This window comes from Crocodylus siamensis, chromosome 15 (assembly GCF_052110815.1).
Source record: "Crocodylus siamensis isolate JL-2025a chromosome 15, ASM5211081v1, whole genome shotgun sequence".
NCBI classification, from domain to species: domain Eukaryota; kingdom Metazoa; phylum Chordata; order Crocodylia; family Crocodylidae; genus Crocodylus; species Crocodylus siamensis.
Genome location: NC_143409.1, coordinates 31015921 through 31039337, shown reverse-complemented (window position 1 = coordinate 31039337; position 23417 = coordinate 31015921). Strand labels below are relative to the sequence as shown.

At 40.1% G+C, this 23417-nt stretch overlaps 2 protein-coding genes across 3 annotated transcripts in view; one reads left to right on the top strand and one right to left on the bottom strand.

Annotated features, from left to right (window-relative positions):
- The window catches only part of CIB2 (calcium and integrin binding family member 2), a 131236-nt gene extending 123992 nt beyond the window's left edge, over positions 1–7244 (bottom strand). Inside the window, exons 1-2 of one of the 2 annotated variants that reach the window (XM_090028533.1) lie at positions 6707–7244; positions 2814–2918 (exon numbers count right to left, since the gene is read on the bottom strand). The gene's annotated coding sequence lies outside the window, so the exon portion shown is untranslated. The remainder of the gene's footprint in view (positions 1–2813; positions 2919–6706) is intronic. The other variant, XM_090028534.1, reaches the window with a different exon arrangement.
- Positions 7245–7330: 86 nt separating this feature from the next.
- On the top strand, positions 7331–23409 carry IDH3A (isocitrate dehydrogenase (NAD(+)) 3 catalytic subunit alpha). The gene is made up of 11 exons (XM_090028531.1): positions 7331–7454; positions 11097–11159; positions 13287–13370; positions 14804–14918; positions 15697–15884; positions 16158–16291; positions 17143–17245; positions 17326–17390; positions 19478–19562; positions 20179–20331; positions 21683–23409. The coding sequence occupies exons 1-11, from the start codon at positions 7428–7430 to the stop codon at positions 21764–21766; spliced, it is 1101 nt and encodes a 366-aa protein (XP_089884657.1). The 5' UTR covers positions 7331–7427; the 3' UTR covers positions 21767–23409.
- The last annotated feature ends 8 nt before the right edge of the window (positions 23410–23417 follow it).

The following is a 23417-nucleotide window of genomic DNA, read 5'->3' as shown; positions in this document are numbered from 1 at the left end:
GGGGTGGGCAATTATTTGGGCTGGAAGGCCACTTAGAGAGTTTTGGTGCACTGCTGGGGCCAGGTCAGCATGACCCCTGCCTTCTCCCCCATCCATGCAGCAGCTCACCAAAACTCCTTAAGTTGTATTTTACTAGATCGGTCTGGGGGTGCCAGGCAGAGCAGGCAGGTGGGGTGTCCATGGAGACTGGACTGGGACCTACCACAGGCAGGTGTGCTCAGCCAGGCAGATAGGATAGGGATGCAGGTGGGCAGGGAGTGATGTCCAGGAGCAGGACGAGCGGGTGGAGGCAGGGGCATGGGCAGGGCTAGGGTTGAGATCTCTAGGTGGTGAAAGCATGGGGCTGGGGGGGGAAGCCACAATCTGTTCCCCACACAGCCCTGCACTGTTAGCACCCTGCAATCCTGGCCCCAGCCCAGCCACACATCCCACTCCTGGACACCATTTTCTGCTGCTGCTGGGAAGCAGAGTTAGGCTGGTGTGCCACCCCAGGCCTGCCGCATGCCCAGGGGCAGGAGGACACACTGTACGCACCGTGGCCCAGGCTGCCCTTTGCACCTGGGCTGGGTGGGACCCACCGTCTGCTGAATGAAATCTCTTGGGTCACTGGATCTGGCCCACAGGCTGTATTTTTCCCACCCCTGGTTGATCCATTAAAGCCGGTTGATCCATTAATGCAGGTTTACACAAACCCCTTGTCTTCACTAGGGTTTTACCTTGCGTTAGCCAACTAAACTTTTTCCCCCAAATGAACATTTCTGTTCTAACTCTTTCATGATGCATATTGTTTAACTTTCTATTACATTACATTAACATAAACATACAAGGAAAGTTACACCCCCAACCTTTCTGTTTAAAATGATGTTGCTACTAGCAAGGTTTACAATCTGACTTCTAGATTGCTCCAAAGTTGTTAGTGCTGCCATGAAAGGATTCCCAACAAACACAGAAAAACAGGAGTAGGAGGTGGGAGAATGATGCGAGATAATTGCTCCAGCTTCAAAGCGTTAGCTATAGATTTGCACAGGTAGAGTTCTGGGCTTTCACAGCCTTGGATGGAAGGATGAATTCCAGATAAGATCCAGTTGCTGGACACAGCCTTGAACATGCAGTAAGTTTAAGGAAAGCCAACTAACTGCGTGAAGTCAGTGTGCAGTCAAAGTTAAAGGATGATAAAACCTTACCAGGAAACATTTATCCAGGAGGAAAGAGGTTACAGTTCCTTGCAGCTTAATCTACACCCCCAAGCCCAGACCAGCACAACACACACATACCTACATATAGACACCATCACACTAGACTAAAAAAAAAAAAAATCAATCAATCCTTGATGCAGGGGATTTAGTGCAGCCAAAATGCATTTTTTTTCTTTTTCAATTTTGGGGCAACCAAGAACCTTGAGGCCCAAGCAGTGAGGAAGCCAGCAACCCTGGAGGCTTATGTTGCATCTCTGGGGCTAACATACAGTGTTTTAATCCGCTTTAATTTAAAAGTACTAAATGCAAAATTTAAGTCAATGGACATTAAACTTCCTGAATGTCCACAAGTAGACAAGGTCAAAGTTATGTTGGTAAATATGAAAAACACTAGGAGCTTAATCTCAGTGGGTCTAATGCCCCTCCACCCTGACCCTGTATTCCGTTAATCTCTATTCCGATCAATTGTTCTCCTTATGGATTTATATCACCTTTGTAAAGTTTTACTTCACTGAGAAATTCTGAAAGGCAGCCTCCAAAAGAAACAATTTTGGTTAGGAGAGACTGTTTGTACATTTATCCTGTCCCTAGTTTGCTACAGGTTACATAGTTCAAACAGAATTGATATTCCTTGACAGAATTATAGCATAGGGTGATCACATGAAAAATCATATTTCAGCTAGGAATGACTTTTCATTGAAGAACAGCCCACTAGTGCAATTTACTAGAGCACCTGGAAACCCTGAAAGAGAGAGACGTGTGTACCCACAAACACAGAGAGTACCATGTACTAATGCTGGAATTTAAAACCTAAACTACACTTTTCATATTATACATGAATCTACTAGCAACAATGCAAACACAAGGAAAATTGAGTCAAAACAGTCTAGTGGTATGTACTAGAACTGTGTTTTGTCTAGTCAGAGCTTATAAATCAGAGTGGACCTGAGGACTCCCATGATCCTCTTGCTTCATTGTAGAACATCCATAACACCCCACTAGTATCAATGATCACCACTTTTACCTTATGATGGGAGAAGAGATGCTCTAAATTCTATTCCTGTCTTTGTGACCCTAATGGAATTAATTTAGTCTCTCTAGGTCTGTTTGCTTGGCTGTCCTGCTGCTGTTTGCCCATCAGTAAATTGGAGATAATAATGTTGACCTACCACAGAACAGGTGTTGTGGGAGTTTGTTAGAGATCTTTTAATGACACATGTTTTAGAATTAAAATCAGAATCAAAACACACATGGTCTCAGAATACAAATTCTGCATTATGAGAAAGCAATGGTACAGAGTGAAACTTTATTTTGCTCTTGTCAAATTTTATGCCTCTAAACTTTTGTGGTATATTTTAATCATAAAGCCATTTTTGTGATGAATGATTTACCTAAAAAAATCTTCAGTTGTCATAAACTACTGTAGCAAACTGAAGTTGTGAAGAGTTACTGAATGGTAAAAGTTCACTTAAAGTACATCAACACAAGAAGAATCTCATGAGAATGGTCTGATGCCTACTTACATGTACAAGGGAATAAGGTATTAATTAACCAAAGTCATGGATGTAGTCGATCAAAAATGGAAGAAAACTGTGAGGAAAATCAAAATGTACCAACCTTCTCATGGGGCTAAGTTCCTCTTATTAGATCAAGGAGAGACTTGCCAGTGATTTTGGTCAGAATGGGATCACAGTCTGTACTTATGTTTGTGGTGACCAGCTCCTGTGGTGAATAATGTATACAGTATTATGGATTCAGAGCTAAAAACACTTTTTAAGCGTTTGCATAATAAAAAATACACAATAATATATTTGAAGGCCAAACAAGCCATGATGGTCACCTAATCTGGCTTCCTACATAAGAAAAGCACTAATACTTCACCTAGTAATTCCTGCATCAAGCATGGTATGTAGAAAACGTGTTTCTCCTTGAAAACATCTTTCACTGTCCAAGCTGGTCCCTATATCTGCCCCTCCCACTCAGTGCTCTATCAACAGTGTTCTATTTTCTTGTTCTTTCCCCTTTGGAATGTCTCTAACTCAAGCTCTCTACCCTTTTCTTCTCTGAAACTCCAAAGAACCACCTTCTTCTAGTGTGAAACCTTTTAAAACCTGCTGGCTTCTTAGAAAGGATTATCAAAGAGACTATCCTTAACGGACTGGCCAATGGCAACACCCTGAGGGATAGCCAGCATGGGTTTGTTGCAGGTAGGTTGTGCTTGATCAATCTCATTTCCTTTTACGACCAGGTGACCTATCACCTGGACAAGGGAGAGGAGATTGATGTCAATCTTTGATCTGGTCCCATGATAACCTTTTGGCAAAACTAGCCAACTGTGGCCTTGGGTCCACCATGATCTGCTGGCTGAGGAACTGGCTCCATGGTTGGACCCAGGGGGTGTCAGTTGACTGAAATCAATCGTCATGTTGCCATGTGACTAGTGGGGTCCCTCAAGGCTCTGTCCTTGGACTTATTTTGTTCAACCTCTTCATTAATGATGTGGACACTGGTGTCACAAGTGGACTGGCCAAGTTTGCCAATGATACCAAACTTTGGGGTAAAGTATCCACACCTGAGGACAGGAGGGTAATCCAGGCTAACCTTGACAGACTCAGGAAATGGGTGGATGAGAACCTGATCGTGTTTAACACTGACAAATCCAAGGTTCTCCACCTTGGGAGGAAAAATCTGCAGTATATCTATAGGCTTGGCACTGCTATGCTACAGACAAGAGGGACTTGGGGGTCAGGATTGACCACAAGATGAACATGAGCCTTCAATGTGTTGCCGCAGCTAGTAAAGCGAGAAAAACCCTGCCTTGAATCCACAGATGCTTCTCAAGCAAATCCCAGGACGTCATTCTCCCATTGTACTCAGCCATGGTGAGGCTGCAGCTGGAGTACTGCGTCCAGTTTTGGGCCCCACAATTCAAAAAGGATGTGGAGAAGCTTGAGAGTCCAGAGGAGAGCCACATGCATGATCAGAGGTCAGGAAAATAGACCTTATGACAAGAGGCTGAGAGCCATGGTATTCTTCAGCCTGGAAAAGCACAGGCTCAGGCACGATCTGATGGCCACCTATAAGTGTATTAGGGGTGTTCACCAGTACCTGGGGGAATGCTTGTTCACCAGAGCACCCCAAGGGATGACGAGGTCGAATGGTCATAAACTCCTGCAAGACCATTTCAGGCTGGACATAACAAAAAACTTCTTTACTGTCCGAGCCCCCAAGGTCTAGAATAGCCTGCCATTGGAGGTGGTTCAAGCACCTACTTTGAACACTTTCAAGAGAAACCTGGATGTTTTTCTTGCTGAGATCTTATGACCCCTACTGACTTCCTGCCCCTGGGGCAGGGGGCTGGACTTGATCATCTTCCGAGGTCCCTTCCAGCCCTAATGTCTATGAAATCTATGCTAGAGTCTCCTTGGTGTTTTATTGCACCCTCATTTTTACAAAGTTTGTAAAGTACTATGCATGCTCTGAGATGCACTATAAACCATTAGGAAGGACTGTTTTTAAATGTGCAAATAATAAAAATAATGCAACTCTAAAAAATACCAAGCCAAATCTGCTGTGGAAAATACTTCACAGCTATGCATGCTATATTATGGATATAAAGGTAGAAACATTTTTATGAGGGCACAAATGGTAAGCAAATATATATCCCTATCCTTTGTCACATCACATCAGTGACCACAACAAAAGGTAGTGTAAAACAGTCCCACTTTATTGCAGCAGATGTCTATTTGCTCTGTGGCAGGAGAGTGTACTTCCTAGATGCCCTGAGTAGCTACTTCAGGGGCGAGAGGCCAAATCCTGCACATCACAGGAATTTCTAGGCAGGATTGGACCCATCAAACTCTGAGACCACCTGCTTACCTCTGTTACCCAGGCAAACCCCAGGGTGCCTCTCTGTAAGCAGGAAAAGTTGGGATTCCCCACTTATGGACACCCACCCTGTGAGGCCCCAAGGGTTCATGCTGGGATCTACGCCAGCTGTGCTTCGCATGGAGGCATGGGTCAGTGCTGGTCCTGGCAAGGAGGCATTGGCAATGTAGGACTCAGGGAATCCCTGGTGCCCTGTGTCTCCACATGAAGCACAGGTTGGTGCAGACCCAGCACAGGTCCCAGAACAGAAGCATGGGATGCCAGGAATTTCCCAGGTCCTGCACTTCCATGCTGGAACCTGCTTATTGGACTCCACCTCAGTGAGGCCCCAAGACTTCATGCTGGGACCTATGCCAACCTGTGCCCTCAGAGGCACGGGTCAACACAGGTCCCAGCATGAAGGCACAAGGCATCTGGGATTCCCCAGGTCCAAGGCTGCCCTGCACAGACCTGCACCACCCAGAGGCATAGGCTGTCAAGGGATGTCAGGAATACCAGGGCAACAGGCATATGTTGTCCATTGTCCCTAGTCAGGCCCCTGCCCAATGTGCAACAATGGGCAATGTGTTTCATCCAATAATCTAGGTCCCAGGCTTTTTTCTACTTAGTTGCCATGTACTGTCACTGATCTGCCAATTAATATGGCTCCATACACTATGTATCTGAGAACAGAATTACACTTGTTACTTGCTTTCATATTAAAAAAATCCTCTGGTTTTGAAAGGGAACTCTAACCTTGTTGTTCTCCTTAGCCAATGAATGGAAGATATTTGCTACCCTTTGATTAAACTACATCACAGTTATGATTATTTAGAACTTGTACGCAGGTCTTTATAAAATAAAAAAGGGGAATGGCAGATTTTGTGATAAGCTTTTGACCTTTCATAGTACTTCTTGTCTGGTATGATAAAATATGCTATATTGAGTTGAAAGACAAAGGCTTTGACTAAATTTCATTAAGCCTAATTACAGCCCGGCATTTCACATGAATATTTTTTAAGATATTTTGCCCAAGGCAGTGCTTTGCCTTGGGAACAAAAAACGAAACACAAAGATGTAGTTAATGGTTACCTAAACAAATTGCATTTGGCATAAATCTCCCTTGTAATGACTCCCTGATTAAATGCAATGATCATTAGTAGTGAGATCTTGTCCCATGTTTCTTTTCAGTGAAATTTGCACCCTTGTACTATCCTAAAGGCCTGCAGACTAGTTTGGAAACCACTTGAATTAACAGATAAAACAGAAATTTTATTTTACAGATGGGGTTAGAGGTACAAGATTAAAGGCAAGATCCTATTCTATCTTTTAGGTGCTTAAGTGGCACTTGAGTAAGGATTTTTGTGGGTGATATCTTTTACTGGGCCAACTGCATATCTGGGAGGGACACAGACAAGCTTCTGCATACCTCTGTACCCTTCTTCAGGTCTAATTGCTACTTAGATATCCATGTCTAAATGCAATCTTATTTCATCCTGCTGGAGCTCGTGGAACTACTACTGCACAAAATAGGCCGGTCCTCCTTACTGCTTTAAAGGCTAAGATGAAGTCACATAACAGAATTAGACAAGTTAGTAGTTTTCAGTCCTTGAGCAGAACAGAATGGGGTCACACAAACTTACAGCATTCCTTGGCCCCTCAGCCAGGCCATTCCTGAGCCTGTCCCGCTGATACTCTCCACTCAGAAAAGTACACTGGTGCAGCCACTTTATAGCATCCTTCTTGCTGCTCTCAAGAGCTTGATCTCTGTTCTTCAAGAAGCCACAGGCGATGGCCCCAGAGTTGCCTCACCAACACGTCTCTCAGTCTGAAGTCCACAGACAGGCACTGTGGATGGGCTGTACAGTGCAGGCAAGGCACGCTGCCACTGCAGACTAGATAGGACCTTACACTGGAAAGGGATGTGGAATCAGCTGTGATGGGACGTGTCCCACCACAGCTGATCCACTTCATTGGGCGAAACAGGTCGGGTCCCCTCGCAACGGGGTTCCCTGCCTCCCTCACTGCCCTGCACCTCCTCGCCAGGCCTCCTGCCAGCTAGCCCCTCTGGGTGAAACAGGGCTTCAGCACGGGACCCGTGGGGGGCCCAGAGCTGGGCAATTCCGTCCCCTGGTCCATGCGAGTACCCATCCCGCACCGGCCGCTCCCCACGCAGCACGGCCCACACCTCACAAGCACCCCACAACGGAACCAGGCGCAGGCGGAAGCCCCGCCCCTTGTCCGTGGGGCCTCGCGGTGGGCGGGGCTCGGCGGCCGCGGGCGGAGCCAGAGCCAAGCGCCGGTTCTGCTCTCTGCTGCGGCGCGGGCGGCCGGTCCTTGAGCGCGGCGGCGGCGGGAGGTGTCATGGCGGCCCGCGCGTGGACGCCAGCGGTGAGCGCCCCTAGCCCAGGCCCCGGGCCGTGGCACCGTGACCTTGGGGGACAGGGCGGCGCGGGAGCAAGGTCACGGCACCCTGGGCCTTTCCCGGGGCCTGGCCCGCCCCCTCTTCGCGCGTGCCCTTGGCTCCCCTGTTCCTCGCGGCCGTTGCGGGCCGGGAGCCGCAATGGAGCCCTGCGCATCCTCCTGCTCCGCGGCCGCCCTTGACTCGCAGCGCGGGGCCTGGCAGGGGCCGACTCCCTCTTCCTGCCCGGCCGGTTGCAGCGGGCTGGAGCCGGGCTGGGATTTCGGGCCCGCATGAGGGTTCGGCCGGGAGGGGCGGGAGTCCCCTCGAGCTGGGCCTTGCCCGGTGGGGGCTCTGCGGCCCGGCTCCTGTCAACGGAGACCGAGGCCTGTGAGGCCCCGGGCACTGAGGCACCCAGAGACGCTGCCTGTCGCTCGAGCTGTCCCCATTGTGTCTTGTGGGCACCGCATCTCCATGCCCTCTGTAAAAGTGACTCCTCAAACAGCCAACGCAGAGGTCACCAAGTGCAGCCTCTCTGTCCCTCAGGCTCTGTGGCTGTGGACACAGTCACTTGTCGCCTTGCCTCCAGCTGCTGGGAAGTTGCTCCCAGGGGCTCTTGTTTAATAGCCTTTGTATGTTTAAAAACAGGCTTTGGGCAAGGTGGCTGCTGTTGCAAAGAATTCATATCACTTCTGGAGAAGGGAGCAAGAGTGGGGAAAAACACACATGTAGATACTTGCCTCTTTTTCTTTCTACAGTCTTGGGACCCCAGACACTTGGTTTTCAAGACTGATACTTATTCTGGAGGCATTTTTACAGCCACGGTCACCCCTTTACAGGATTCCTCTAGACCTGCTGGGTCTATTTGAATGCTGCCATGTCTGTATGTGGGAGCATCCACTTGCTGTTCAGGAAGATCATGTATCAAGATTCCTGCAAAACAAATGTTTACTGACTTCTGCTCAGCTTAGCATAGCCCAGACATTGATGCGTTCAATCTCTTTTCCAGTCTTCTATTGTGTTCTGTGCACTTGGAATAAAACCACGTCTGTGAATTAATTTTAGTTTTCCAGTGAATAATTTTAAGGTCAGAAAGCACCAGTTTTGATCATCCACTCTGACCTGAATAACTCGGGGTATAGAATTTCACTACACCTTTCCTTCATCAAGCCCATAACTTCCAGTATGCCTCTTTGCTTTTTGTATTTATTACGTCTCTGTGGTTACTGTAGAATTTGAAACATGAGCCTTTGATACGATACATGGGAGGTAGGCCTCAAGGATCCTACGTACTTTTCTAACTAAAAGTTTACCCTCTCTGTGTATTACGCCAGCTGCTTTTTCTCCAGTATGTAAACATGTTGAGATACTCTTTGCTCACCCACTACTGTGATCTGTATACTGCATATTCTGTTAGAGGTCAGAATGGACTCTAGCTGTACCTTCTTCCCCCCATAGCATTCATTACAGTATTATAATCAACAAGAGCAATAGCATTTCTAATTATCTTTCCTTCAGCCTATAGTCTATCCTCCTTGCCTTGAAGCTGTATTCTTAATGCCAGCTCAGCATAGGTGTCAAAAACCTATGTTAGGAGATTAAGGTAGTCATATACATTCCCATCCAGCTGAAAGGTATTGTGTTTTTTGTAGTCCTTCCAAGTAGTACTTGCATCAGTATCAGCTGATGCATTAGTCTGCCCTTCTACTACTGCTTACTATATATGGTGGAGTGGGTTATAATCAAATTCTATGAGTGTGCCATTGCATCAACTCTGACATTAGAAGTGTTACCACATATAAAACAGAATTGTAATTAATATTTCTCTACTTGAATTATGCCATATTCATATTTAGGAAAATCTGGTCAAAGTTATTACATAGTGTAAATGCTGTGATAGCAGTTTGACGGGGCCTGTAAAAATTAAGAAATCATTGAGAGTATGGTAAGCTCTTTTGATATCAGTCGTCTGGTTACAAGATTTGGGGTATGACTCCTGATGCTATGGAACTTATAAGATCATAGATTGAAATGACCTTAGGTTGAAGGTTGCTCCTATTGTTTCACATCCTATGACCCCAGCTGACTTCCTGCCCTTTGGGTGGTGGGGCTGGACTCGGTGATCTTCTAAGGTCCCTTCCAGCCCTGATGTCTATGTCTATGAAATCTTGATGTTGGCAAACCCTAATTATGAGGCCAGATTGCTTTTGATTGTGACTTTTATCCCATGTAAGTATCTTTAGTATTGATATGTAAACTTTTACAGCTTCATTTGTTTCCTTAAATGCACAACAGCAGTTTGCAAAAGCATTAACCTGTAATACTGCCTTATTTTTAGAAGCGTCATCGGCCCCGGCAAAACCAGTCATGTGTTTGTATCCATTCCTGCCCATTTTACCTTAATTCTGCTTTAAAAATTAGAAGCCTTTCTTTATTCATAACAGAATACTTTCATCACAGACACAAAGATAACCTAAAAATTTCTTCTGTTCATTCCCTAGGCCAGCTCTGTTTCTGAGTTTCTGATAGGCAAAAGTTTTTTGTGATATCTTTTATTGGACCAGCCAGCTCTGTAAGTGGGAGACCTTTTAGACAAGCTCAGAGACCTGAGAAAAAGACACCTGAGTTTCTGCAGACTTCATCAGTATTTGTTGATTTCTTGTAACTGTTTTTGTTTAATGTATTTTAAACAAACAGGCATGCACCATGTATGAACTTAAAACACAAACCATGAAAATACTGAAAAGGACTAAGGACAGGATTTTCTTAAGTGTTCATCTTGGATTTCTTTCATGGAAATCAGTGGAAATTTCCCATATACTTCAAAGAAAACACATTTAGGCTAATGTGGACTACTGTTAAAAAAATTCAATCCAGGGAATAAAAGTGAGCCATCAAGGTAGCTACTTATGAAATTATGTAGGTCTTTACAAGCTCTATGACTTATTTTGCTTGCCATAAAGTCTGCTTTCTTCAGTTGCCATGTAACTTGTATTAGCTCTCTACTTGAGGTGACATCTCAATTTAATTAATCAATCATAATCTGTGTAACTAAAGTTACTGGATTGTCATGTCCAGAGTATAGTACTTAGTATAGTACACAGGGAAGTTAGTGTGCAGGCAGATCAGGTGCAAATTTATAGCACACCAACTCTACTATACATTAACTCTTCCTATGAGTGGTCGTAGTGACTATTCAAGAAGCCTTGGGGCATGTAGCTTATTTGACTGTGAAAGAAAAGTACCTTCCATTTCATGTACACTATGCATTTACTCCAATTTTGCTCTTTTGTGTAGCCAATGTCCTGTAAATTCATGTCCTAGCATGCGGTTCACTATCTTTCTTATGTTGATGAGCCCCTGTGTGTATTCTATTATCTGGATGATCTTTATGGGTTCTTTGCCCCAGCAGATTTTTCCTTAACATAAAACAAATATTTTCATCTCAATTTATTATTTACAAAAATTTAATGGAAAAGCCAAGGTTTTCTCTCATTTTGTGAAACATTTAACTTCTACATCCAGTTAATAGGGCTTGTGATGATGGTGGAATTACTATCTTCTGTTACTGTCATGTTTACTGTCAGTGTTTTACAGCATGTTAGACATTTCTTTTGTTTACTTTTCTACAGGTTTCTTGGTTGCTAGGTGCTTTCAAAAACCAAAAACAGGTGACCAGAGGTTTTGGTAGTGCTGTGAGTATAACAGTACCATTTTTTTCCTCTTGAGAAGTTTCTTAAGAAAGGTGCACACTAACTGACAAGATTGCTGTATTTCCTTGCCACAAATTAAGGATAAACTCTGAAGACAATGACCATATGTTCTAAATACTGTGGTAGATTTCTGTTGATTGCTTTTTACACCTATATCTTTTGGCAGTTACACATTCAAAAGAGATTTCTTCTGACAAGTTCATGTTTTAAGCATCCCTTGACAAAAACAATTACAGAAACTGCATGGAAAACTTGCACCTAATTTGGATATAACTGACAATCATAGCTTAGAAATCAGTCCTTTGACATGAGAAATTCATAAATCAAAAGAAAGTTAAGAAGCTTCTCATCATGTTCGTTTTTTATTTTGCAAACTTCCCTTTTAGTAACTGATTTACTTTAAAAGCCGCTGCTTTTAGAATATCCAGCTTTTATAGGTCTGCCTTTTTCAAGCCCCTCTTTAGTGCTGCACTATGTAACGATTTTTTTCTCAAAACTTAGGTGAAGTGATCTCATTTGAATTTACCTTCTTTGTGGGTGGTAGTATAAAATGCCTACAAACAGGTTCTCAACGCCTCATACAAAGTGGGTCTTAAAAACTGCTCAGACCAATGCATTAATCAGTGCAAAGCCCCCTATTTGTATCCTCTGAATTTCATGATGAACTCTAGCTTTTAATTGTAATGATATAGTATTGTGCTCTCAGAAAACTTAGGCAGGGCAGGGAGAGAAAGCAAGTTTTTGGCCTATGTTATTGGAAGTCAGTGAGTATTGCACCTCAAATACCAAACTGACATATTACATTGAAAGCCAGCTCTTGTATTCTTCTTGACCTATGCCGTACTCATTCATTGCTGTGCCAGTTTTATTAGTAGAGGGTGAAAAAAATATATATTATAGCTGCCTAGCAGACAAATTAACCATGTCCTCTGGCACTTTATCTTGAAAGTATTCAAACAAATTTTGTATTTAACAGTCCTGTTAAGAACCAGTTCTACCTTCCTTTTTCTGCATCTTCATTTTGTTATGTATAATTTAACCCATTGACTCTATTTTATTCAAAAGAATTTCTGATAACACAAATGCTGAGAGTAAGCAATTGTATAACCACCTTTTATGTTTTACAATTTATAATAATTAGGGTATTTTTGAGCAGTGGTGTTCCTAGGGCTGCCTTCAGTACACTTAATAGTAAAAATACCTAGAATTAAAATGGTGATCATATTTTTCAGCAAGGTTTGCTTCCCTGGTTACTTGATGAGTCTAAACAGCCCAGTCCACATTCCTTGCCTAAGAGATAATAGCAGGAGCAAAAGGCTGAGTGAACTGATGAGGGGAAAATACCTTTGCTGCTAATAGGTCAGAGATTCTAGGAAAGAGAAGGTCTGTCAAGAAATGTTTATGCAGGTTTTTTAAGTAAATATATTTGACTTCATAAAGTTAAAAATAAACATAGTTGGGAAATAAACATCAAAAGCTTGTCCAGCGGTGGACTAGCATGTGGGGAAGTTCTGGGGACAAGAGGCATAACTAGATAATGTTGAGTAAAGCTAGAGGGGAAAAAAAATGGCAACAGTATTGTGGAGAGGAGGAGCAGGAAGCCTGCAGTGTGTTTCAGATAAATTGCAGCAGGCAGATTGTAGGGTAGTTTTTGTGGAATATCACAGAGTATTGATAGATATGCATTTGAAGCACTCCAGATCCCACTCCAATATGGTATGCTTCACCATGGTGCAGATATACAGCCTCCTGCGAAGGAATCCCTGCAGGCCTCCAGTTTCCAGAGCTTCCCAAGGGCACAGGGGGAATAGTACAGCATCGCGGGATGCTGACGACCTAGTTCCCTCTTACATTGTACTGGAGAGTGCATATGCTTCAAGAAGTGCTTCTGCCTTTTTTTGGAGTACTTCAAATAGTACATCTGTTTGTGGCCTTGGCAGACCTGCTGCTCACACTCTAGCATGAAGCTATTATTTTTTAAAGTGACTCTTGTGATTGACTATCTTCTCTGTTGTAGCAAGTACTGTGGTTTTTTTTGTAAGATGCATTGCAATGTTCTCTAGGCGGAATATGTAGTTCATTTGTTGTACTACTGACATTTTTGTCTAGGTACAGACAGTAACTTTAATCCCAGGAGATGGCATAGGACCAGAGATTTCTGCTGCTGTGATGAAGATCTTTGATGCTGCCAAAGTAAGCAACTCCTTTGCCTTGTCATGTTTCTTATAACTTTAACAGCATTAAAACCTGCTGATGTATGTTAAATAATCACTCTTCCTTCAACTTTCAAAACTGTGTGAAAGATGTATTTGTAAGTCATATTTAAATTAAGATAGTGGGAGTTCCATTTGAAATGTTGCACTTAATACCCAGATTTCCAGGCTAGTTCTTTTTAGCAACAAAACCTTGAAGCTTCTGGTATAACAAATACAAGAAATTGGGATTGCAATGTGAAATGAGGACCTGTAACTCTGTCAGAAGAATATTTTGTATTTAATTTAATTTAATTGAATATGTTATTAAGTAACCAGACTGATTATTTCCAATGAAACATAGTGGTTGAATAAATATCTAATAACCAAGAGATGTGTACTGTCCAGTTTGATTTGTGGATACAAATAAACATATTAAAATAATGCTTTTTTTCTCCAATATAAGTGAAATTTATTGAGGATTACATCAAACCTATTTACCTTTGTAACATGCCAAACTAACATTTCTGAACATATGATGAGAGCTTAGTCAAAATTTGGCACAAGTTGTAAGAGTATGAGATCAAAATAAACCTTTTTTGGGGGGAATAGGGAGAAGCTTTTGTTTTCCCACTGATAGTACTAAGAAGATAAGGGTTTTTTTACTTCCACTTAGGCCCGTGCTACATGTTACATATATTGCACAGTTAACTGGTTAATCGTGCAATAAATATAGGAGAGGGAAGAGTGAACCTTTGAAAGACCTAATCTTCATATGGATATATGCCCGTATTAAATATCTTACAAGTAGCTCAACCACTGGGGGCAAAGTAAGAAAAATGGAGAAGGCTGAAACTATAGTAATCTGTGCATGTTAGTTTTGTTAGTCCGTGAAAGCTGAGTTGTATGCTTTTTCCTGAAGCTTCATCCTCATGAAATGACTAGGTGGTGGTAGCCTTATGTTTAAGTAGGAGATTCCCTGGGTGAATGCACATCAGATCGCACTGATAGGTGGAGCTGACTCACAGATTTCCATGTATACACAGAATGCAGGCCTGTCTGTTCCTCTGCCAGCAGTTTTTGATGATTTATTCTAAATTAATCTATTTTTAACGTGTCTCATATTTCCTGGAAGTATCACACATGATAGAAACAAACTTGAGCTGAAAATAAATAATATGTACAAGGAGTACAAATAATATAGGTAAGTATCACAGTGGACAACTTGTATTGTCTTCAAAATTTAAGGTTTATTGGAACATTACTTAAAACTGTCACCTTTTTTTTTCTTTTTATAAATTTTTCACTTTTGGGGGCTGATATTTCCCATGCATAGTGTACTTTGGAAGCAATCTGTTTTGCACTTCTGTGGGAGAGAAAATTGGAAACAAAATTCTTAGTATAGAAGTTTAATGTAGAACAAATGTGTTTTAGGCTCCTATTCAATGGGAAGAGAGAAATGTTACAGCAATCCAAGGACCAGGAGGAAAGTGGATGATTCCTCCAGATGCCAGAGAATCCATGGATAAAAACAAGATGGGTCTGAAAGGTACTTTGTTGGTTAATAGTAAAATATTAAATGTTGTTGCTTGTACTGTGCATGGGATGTAAAAATCAAATTACTCCACTTGTGATATGATGGAATGGTGAACTCTAGGACACAGAAGAAGCTACAGTAGCCTCTTGAGACTTTTGAAGTAGTTCATGTCAATTTTTAGTGTGACTTCTCATTTGAGTAAATATCACTAACCAGAGCTGGACACCCTGTAAACTTCCCTATGTAGGTTTATGGCTATGCTAAATGATAAAATTAAATTTGTATTGCAAGGAATGAATATAGCAGGACAGATTATAATTTTGGATGCTGAAATTAAGATAAATTCCATGTGCCATCGGTCTTTAATGTGGTACTTTTCATGGGTTCACTTAGGAGTGTTATTAATAGAGCAATACATTGGCATTTAATACATTTTTGGACCCGCCCCCCATGTAAAATCACAGATTATTTCCCATGCTATTTGTATAATACTAATTCTAACTGAGTAGCACCTTAATCTTCTTAAGCTAGCTTATAGAGTGCTTCTGTTGTTAGGTGCTACTCAGTATGAGACAGGTTCACAATTTTGGCTTTTAAACAACAGAGTAACCTCACTGGGTAATATCCTTAATGGTTCAGAGATTTCTGTTAGCTTTTCAGCCCCGTTGAACACAGGAGCTTAATAAGGGAATTTGGATCTTCTATATGACAATGCCAAAAATAACTTCGGCTGTTTGTATAATTGTGGATTAATTCTTTCTATCTTGCTCATTCCTATTGTGTGTCACAGGACCTTTAAAAACTCCAATAGCTGCTGGACACCCTTCAATGAATTTGTTGCTACGTAAAACCTTTGACCTATATGCAAATGTTCGTCCTTGTGTCTCAATTGAAGGGTACAAAACCCCTTACACAGATGTAAATATAGTCACAATTCGAGAGAACACAGAAGGCGAATACAGCGGAATTGAACATGTGGTATGTTGTTGGGAAGTATTTCTGTTTTTGGAAGGATTTCTATGTTCATTCTTCTGTGAATCATAACCTGGTCTGTCAGAATTGGGTACTATTTTAAAAAATGACATGCAATACATAATTTCTTTTAACATGAACTGCCTGGTGTATAGCATTCTGCAGATATTAGCCTCTTGGAATTCTGTGATAGTTAAGGATTCCAAATCTGCACTCTTATCAACGTCTTTATAAATCACTTAAGTTTTGCTTGTGATTTGACTGTTATCTATTTTTCAGATTGTTGACGGTGTTGTACAGAGTATCAAACTCATCACAGAAGAAGCAAGCAAACGTATTGCTGAATTTGCTTTTGAATATGCCAGAAACAATCAGAGAAGCCATGTTACTGCTGTGCATAAAGCAAACATTATGTATGTTGGCCTAACAAAATAATGAAACTAAACGTAATATTTAGAATATTAGAATAAAAATACTAAAACAAGAAGCTTGCACTTAGGAACTTTTATGCAGAGTTTAGTGTCTACAGTAAAATTCCAAACTTAGCCCAACATCAGTGTAATTACATGAAATTTCTTTATCTGTCTTTTGTCTAGCCAAAAAGTTTTCAATAAACAAGTATTCATCTTTTATTTTCTTAAACGGATTGTGCAAACCAGAGATGGATTTTAATGTGTTCAAACTAAAAAAAATTGCATAATACAACTGCTTATCCAAAAGTGACCTTATTTAAATCAAAGCAGTTAGATGAGGGAATATTCTCCAAAGGAAGGTGTTTGGAACCCTGATATTTGAGACATTTAAAACAGAAAGCCTGTAAAACTCAGTCCAGGGAATAATTCTGCACTACTTGGTGGATTTTTCCATTTCCAGTTTCTGGTTTACTTTGTTATCCTTCTGTATTTGTTCTTGATAAGGTGTTATTAAATCTTGCTATTTGAAGGTCACACTTGAGAATTTTGGCAACCTTTTTCTTATTGTGTTGTAATATTCTGAGAAGTAAAGTAAATATACTGATTTTTTTTTTTTCTAAACTGTCACAGATCGTGATGAAGAGGCACTGGTCTCTATTTTTTGTGTAAAATAATAATGTAACAAGATTAGAAATGTTAACAGTAATTTTTAGACCAGCCATTAAGTTGTGCATTTAGGACCAGATTCCTATTTCAACAGGTGCCCATATAGTTATCTTTATGTAACTGTTTTTTAAAAATGGACTAGGCCATCCATACCTGTTAATGTTCTTCTACTTGTCTAATTGCAGGAGAATGTCTGATGGACTTTTTCTGAGAAAATGCAGGGAGGCTGCAGAAAACTGTAAAGATATTAAATTTAATGAAATGTACCTTGATACTGTGTGTCTTAATGTGAGTATTTATCCGTTGTAATGTGATATTTATTTTCTAGTTATACTACATGGTCTTAACAAAATCGTATTTCCTTCTAGATGGTACAGGATCCATCACACTTTGATGTGCTTGTTATGCCAAATCTGTATGGTGACATCCTTAGGTAAGTTTGCTGGATCTTATATTACAATACCGTTACTTCTCAGATTACTTTTCTGAATAATTGTTAGGCAAATGAATGTCTGTCTTCACCACCTGGAACGTTAAATATTTATCTAAAATCTGAAAGTAGCATGATAGAAAGAAACAAACCTGAACTTAGGAAGAAACTTTAATTATGGTGTAAGGAAGCAATAAGATGAGGCTGTTTTATGGCACCCAAAGGGATTGTGTATGTCCATACAGTCTGAATATGTTAAATAATACATATAAACAGAGTGGTGTGCAAAACAAACAGCTGTACAAAGACTTGCTGAGATACCTTTGGGTGTCTTTTTTCCTTGGGTACAGCTTCATGTTCGAAAAACATGGGCACTTCGGGCACTCCTCTATCAACAGATTAATTTGACATGCAAAGTTAATGGTGAAACAAGTTTGCTATAAGTACTTCAACAAAGAATGATTTCAGTCAAAATCAATGTCTGTGTTCTGGAATCCTTAATGTATGTGTATGTATATAATTTGTCTTGCTTCTCTTTTATTATCCAAAAATTACAATCATTGTGGGAGTCACTGTGACAGTAATTTTTAATTTTTTTCCTACTTTCTGTATGTGAAATTAGTACAAATGAGTAATTTTATGAGTTACCCCAAAACCAGGAAGTAGGGAAAACTCTCACCAGTCAGAGACTCCAGTTTCTCAGTGTGTGTGTTTCCATTGCAAAAACTTTGGAAAATAGATGGGTTTTTACAAAATACACTACTGTCATATACAAAATGCAGCATGAAGAGTTAAAACTGTTGCAATCATTAGACACGTTAAACAGAGTGAATGTGTCTTTTTATATATAAGGAATATTTTGGAAGTAACAAAATAGAACTCAAATTAATTCTATTTCCTTTAATAACTATCTGTATTTTATATAATTATTATTGAAAGTGGTGCCTGATCTTCCTGTTAGCTGACATCCTATTAGTACTTACCTTCTTACAACTCCTTACAAAACTCTGAATTTTAACTTAGGTTGGAGGAAGTTTATGTTCATAAAGATAAGTTATCCTGTCACCCTAAACACAGTTTTTTTGCCCCTATGAATTTTTTAAGTCCTTTAGCTAGTGTCCAAGATGTTCTACATTCTGAAAAGGTACAGGGAGAATTCCCTCACCCCAAGTGCTATTTTTTTCTGTTTAAAATATTTATTTTAAACTTAACATAACACTATAGGCTATTCCCATCTTACCTCCTACCTTGAAGTTACTGGTTGGCTAGTCTGTTATAGGCATTAGAGTATAAGTGGGTTTTGAATGCCAACATTTTAAGGGACTTGTCTAATGATATGTTATAGTAGGAAACATGATGACAATTAGTGAATTTGTCCTCATTCATATAGATTTTGGAGGAAACCTTGCTGAGAGTCAGACTTTTGTGTAGCTTTCATTTTAATTCTCATTTGAACATATAGGCATTTTAACAATGAAGGAAATAAAAACAGTTTTGCATCACTTTAAAAAGTGTTCCTGTCAAGTTTTGTTACAAAAAAGTGAAAAAGCTCAGTTCTGTAAGTAAAGTTCTGCCCTCTTCATGGGTATCTCATATTTATCACAGATTTCTGGAGAGAAAATGGTGGATTACAATTTTAAAGACTTCCAAGTAATTGCATAACAGATCTCAAAACCAGGGACCTATAAGAGTATCAAGGGGTTAGGATACCGTATTTATTATCCTTACCTGTTCAAAATTTCTTCCATTTTAAGAAAGCATATAGCATCTTGCATTCAACACTGCTATTGTCATCCTTTTATTTGCTCTGTCATTTTTGGTAAGCTGTATCCTGAAATTTGAAGTTTCCCTGTCATTTTCCTCATTAAATTGTCATTGTTGTTCTAGTAGCTCTACTCATCTTCATGTGTGCAGCCATAGTGTAAATAACATATGTCCTTTTCCCCACAGTGTTAAGAGTTTGCTGTGTGGCAGGTGATTTAAACCTTCTTTGTTATCATTAATATAAAGCAAGTGATTATAGTATTCTCTGTATGCTTTGTTGACAGCGGGTTTTACCTTTAGTTTATACAAAGTAATTTTTCTTCCAGTGACTTATGTGCCGGATTGATTGGGGGTCTTGGAGTAACACCGAGTGGGAACATTGGTGCAAATGGAGTTGCAATCTTTGAGTCGGTAAGATCTTTCCTGTGGGATAAAATTTTGTAATTAACTTTGCTCTGTCTCAGAAACTTAAATCTGTGTTGCATTGTATCTGGTAGCTGTTATTCAAACAAGTTCCTAACAAAGCTTTATTGCAATATTCTGTAGTATGCTTAAAATTATGATGTGTAAAACTAATCTAAGTAAATAATCAAAGAAATCACATTCATTGTAATGTAAGGATTTCAAATGTGTGTATTTTTACTGGCACCTTAAATTTTCATTTTGGAACTGATCTTAATTCTTGTTGGGCATATCCTCTTTATGATATAGGTGTCCTCTGGAACTTGGGAAGACTTTGAAAGTGGAGTTAGGCATCCCATAACCACTGACTTATATTTGGAGTTTGGCACCCGATTAGCTCCCTTTTCTTTATGCCTTCAAAAACCTTCCCTGTGTCCTTAAAATACCATGACTTAGTTGACTGATTTATTGAAATACTTTATTGAAAAGAACTAAATTCAAATGACATCTAAACTATTCAAAATCAAATTAATTTTTCAATTGCTAAAATACTTCAGATGCCAAAACAAATAATAAATGTTTCTGATGTTTGTCATGATTGATATAATTTCACTTTGATTTTTAGGTTCATGGAACTGCACCAGATATTGCAGGAAAAGACTTGGCAAATCCAACTGCCCTTCTTCTGAGTGCTGTGATGATGCTACGTCATATGGGACTGCAGGAATATGCCACTAAAATTGAGGCTGCATGTTTTGATACAATTAAAGATGGAAAGGTATTGCAAGGATTTGCAGAAAAATTTAATGACTTAAAATTACCCTTCCTATATCCTCAATAATTAATACAGACTACCAAAGCCAAATAGCAAATTATGGGAAGCATTTTAGAGCATTGAGGGCTGTGTCCAGACATAGGGGGAGGTTAGATTGCATTAAAAATGGCCATGTGATCTAACTTAGTTTGGCCAAGTACAGATCTTACACTTGGATCCCTAGTTAGGTCCATCTAAGCGCAAACTATACAGACCTCACCTAAGCTAACTCTACCTCTGACGTAGTCTAACTTAGACTGGGTTGGCCATTTCTAGACTCATCTAACTGTCCCAAACTTCTGTACAGTGCAGCTTCAGGGCTAGAAACACTAACTGCTGGCACTAGCCCTAGGGCTTTGCTCTTCCTACCCCCTCATTGGCACAGGGCTATTTTTAGTGCACACATCCAGATGGACAACCTCTACCACCCCCACCCAGACCAGCTAGCCCCGTTCTCATCTGCCCCCCCAAATGCTCCGCTTTGGGGAAACTATTGTTTCCCTGTTCCTCCCAATTCCTGACATGCTGGAGGAGCTGGGGGACACCTAAATCAGTGTAGATGCTATGACCAGCAGCCAAAGGATCTCTCTAGAGGACCCAGCCTTCAGTTACTCCGGTGTATACTCCTGGAGCATGCTTCGTGCCACGGTTTTGGGGATTTTTTTGGATACCAGTTCTGGTATTGAATTTTGGTGCCATGGTGCAAATTTGCGGGGGATGAATGGTTGCGCTTGCAGTACATGCAGTTTGCGCCACCTCAGACAGTTCTGAAGCACTGCAGACTGCACTGTGCACTTATCTGGACATGCCCATAGGAAACTGCTGTTTCCATGCTGTGCCATCACAAGTGTGACAGGGCTGAACATTTAAGCAGATAGGAGCAACACTTGTTGAACAACTTTTTCCATCATTTAACTTTTTAAATCTTTCCTTTTCAAACTAAACCATCTTGTTCCTCAACAAAAATCAAATGTGCCCAGTTTCAACATCTGTCTTCATGCTGTTGCTGTGTAGTTATTCTTTTTTAAAACATCCTTACTGAATTAAACTTTGTTAGCATTATTCACCTTCATACTCAGCTTGAACATGTGATATTTTGTTGGCAAAGATTGCAACAGCAAGATATAACTTTTTACTGAGGCTTTTAAAAGTTGGTGCTGTTTATTAGCCTGTTAGGAGATCAGAGGGCTTGAAACAGTTTTGGCCATGTACACGTAAGCAAGAATCTGGAATACACTACACAGAATCCAGGCTTTGTTCAGAGGCTGTAATAGGGTAAACTTTTTTTTTCTAATAACTGTTTTTCTCCCCTTAGGTACTGACCAAAGATTTGGGAGGTAATGCTAAATGTTCAGAATTCACAGAGGAGATATGCCGCCGAGTACGAGACATGGGCTAAAATTGTAATCACTCCTGATGGACACATCACAAAAAATTAATATTTAAATCTGCTGTTCACATGCATTTGGTTTGCCTCTCTCCTGAAAGCAGACTTTTTAGATGGGGTCCTCTTCATTAATAAATTTACCCCAAATGGTTACAAATTATTCTTGTGCCTGCTTTCAGTGGATTTTTTCAAACTGCTTTGTTTTATTTATTACTTGTTTCTAACTGGTGAATTTTTTTTATATAAATGGATTTATTTAGTGTGTCATTTGTAACTGTTACCATTTTACGTTTCAACTAAATTGTTTTTACTTTCCAGAAAAGCTTGTTGTAAATATCAAGATTACTGAATTACTGAATTATAAAAGCACCTTTAAAAATATAAAACCTATTTTTTTTTTTACTATTAGAGTTGAACAGAATGGCTTTTCAGCCTTAAAATAGCACAAGATGACTCTATTTGCAAAAAACAGGTAGGAAATAAACCACTAAGAATGTTCATTATAAATGTTGAGGAGGAAACATTTTTAGGTGCTACATTGCCGTCCAAAAATACAACTTGTCCTCCAAATGCATGAATAAATATGAAAGCTTTAGAAATGTTTAACTTAAAATATAGTATTTTTGTGGGAAAAAAATCAAGGCATAAACTAGATGGGGATGAAGAATAATGATGTTAGTAAAACAAAAGTATCCTTCATACATATATGTATTCAAACATTCTTGTAAGTTTGTCTTTATTAGTTTACAACAGCATATTCCTAATGAAATGTAGGTGATACAAAATCTTTTACTTTTGCTATATATTGTGAGGGGAGAAATATTAAGTTTCTGCAGATTTATACAAAATATTTAAACTCCATGACTATAGCAGAAACATTTTGTATTGTACTTTGTTTTTATGTATTGTCTATTTTAGTGTATTCAAATGTACTAGCTTAATCATCTTTGTTTCAAAATTCTGACTGTAACAGACTACATAACATGCGATTGCTACAGAGCCTGACACTAGCAGATGACCCCTAGTTTTGGCTATGTTGCTTAGATTCCAGAAATCAATATATTCTCATTTCCATGAATTTGTATACTAGACCTACCAGGAAGCACAGAGTTAAGTCTCCTCCTAACTTCAGCCATGTTCCTAACACAGATATATGAGATACTTGAAGGTCTTTGAATAGCTCTATCAGTACAATATTCAAGGAAACATACGTTTTACAGATGAAAACCCTAGAATTTTATCCAAAGCCTGTTAGCAATGACAGAACTGGCCGTAATCAGTCTTAATCTGATTACAGGTCCCACCCTATTGTCTCTGCTCTTATTTTTACACAGTCTCAAAGTTTGGAAACCAAAATCAACCCACGCAGTCATTTAGTATCACTTGCAAAATAAGCATCCCAGCTGTTTATAATTTTGTCATTCTGTGACAGAGACAGGGATTTTTTTTTTTTTGGGTGCAGTTTTTGGTGACACAGTCACTTCCTTCTCCCATATGTAGAGACATGGTGGAAGTCTGGAACGGAGCGTTAGCTTGATTTTTGAATGTGCATATTTTGTTTGCTGCTGTCTCATTTCATTTGACAATATGAGCTAAGCAACTGCTGCATTATTACAACGCACAAAATAGAAAAATAAAGACTTCCCAAGGTCGGATCTTTTGT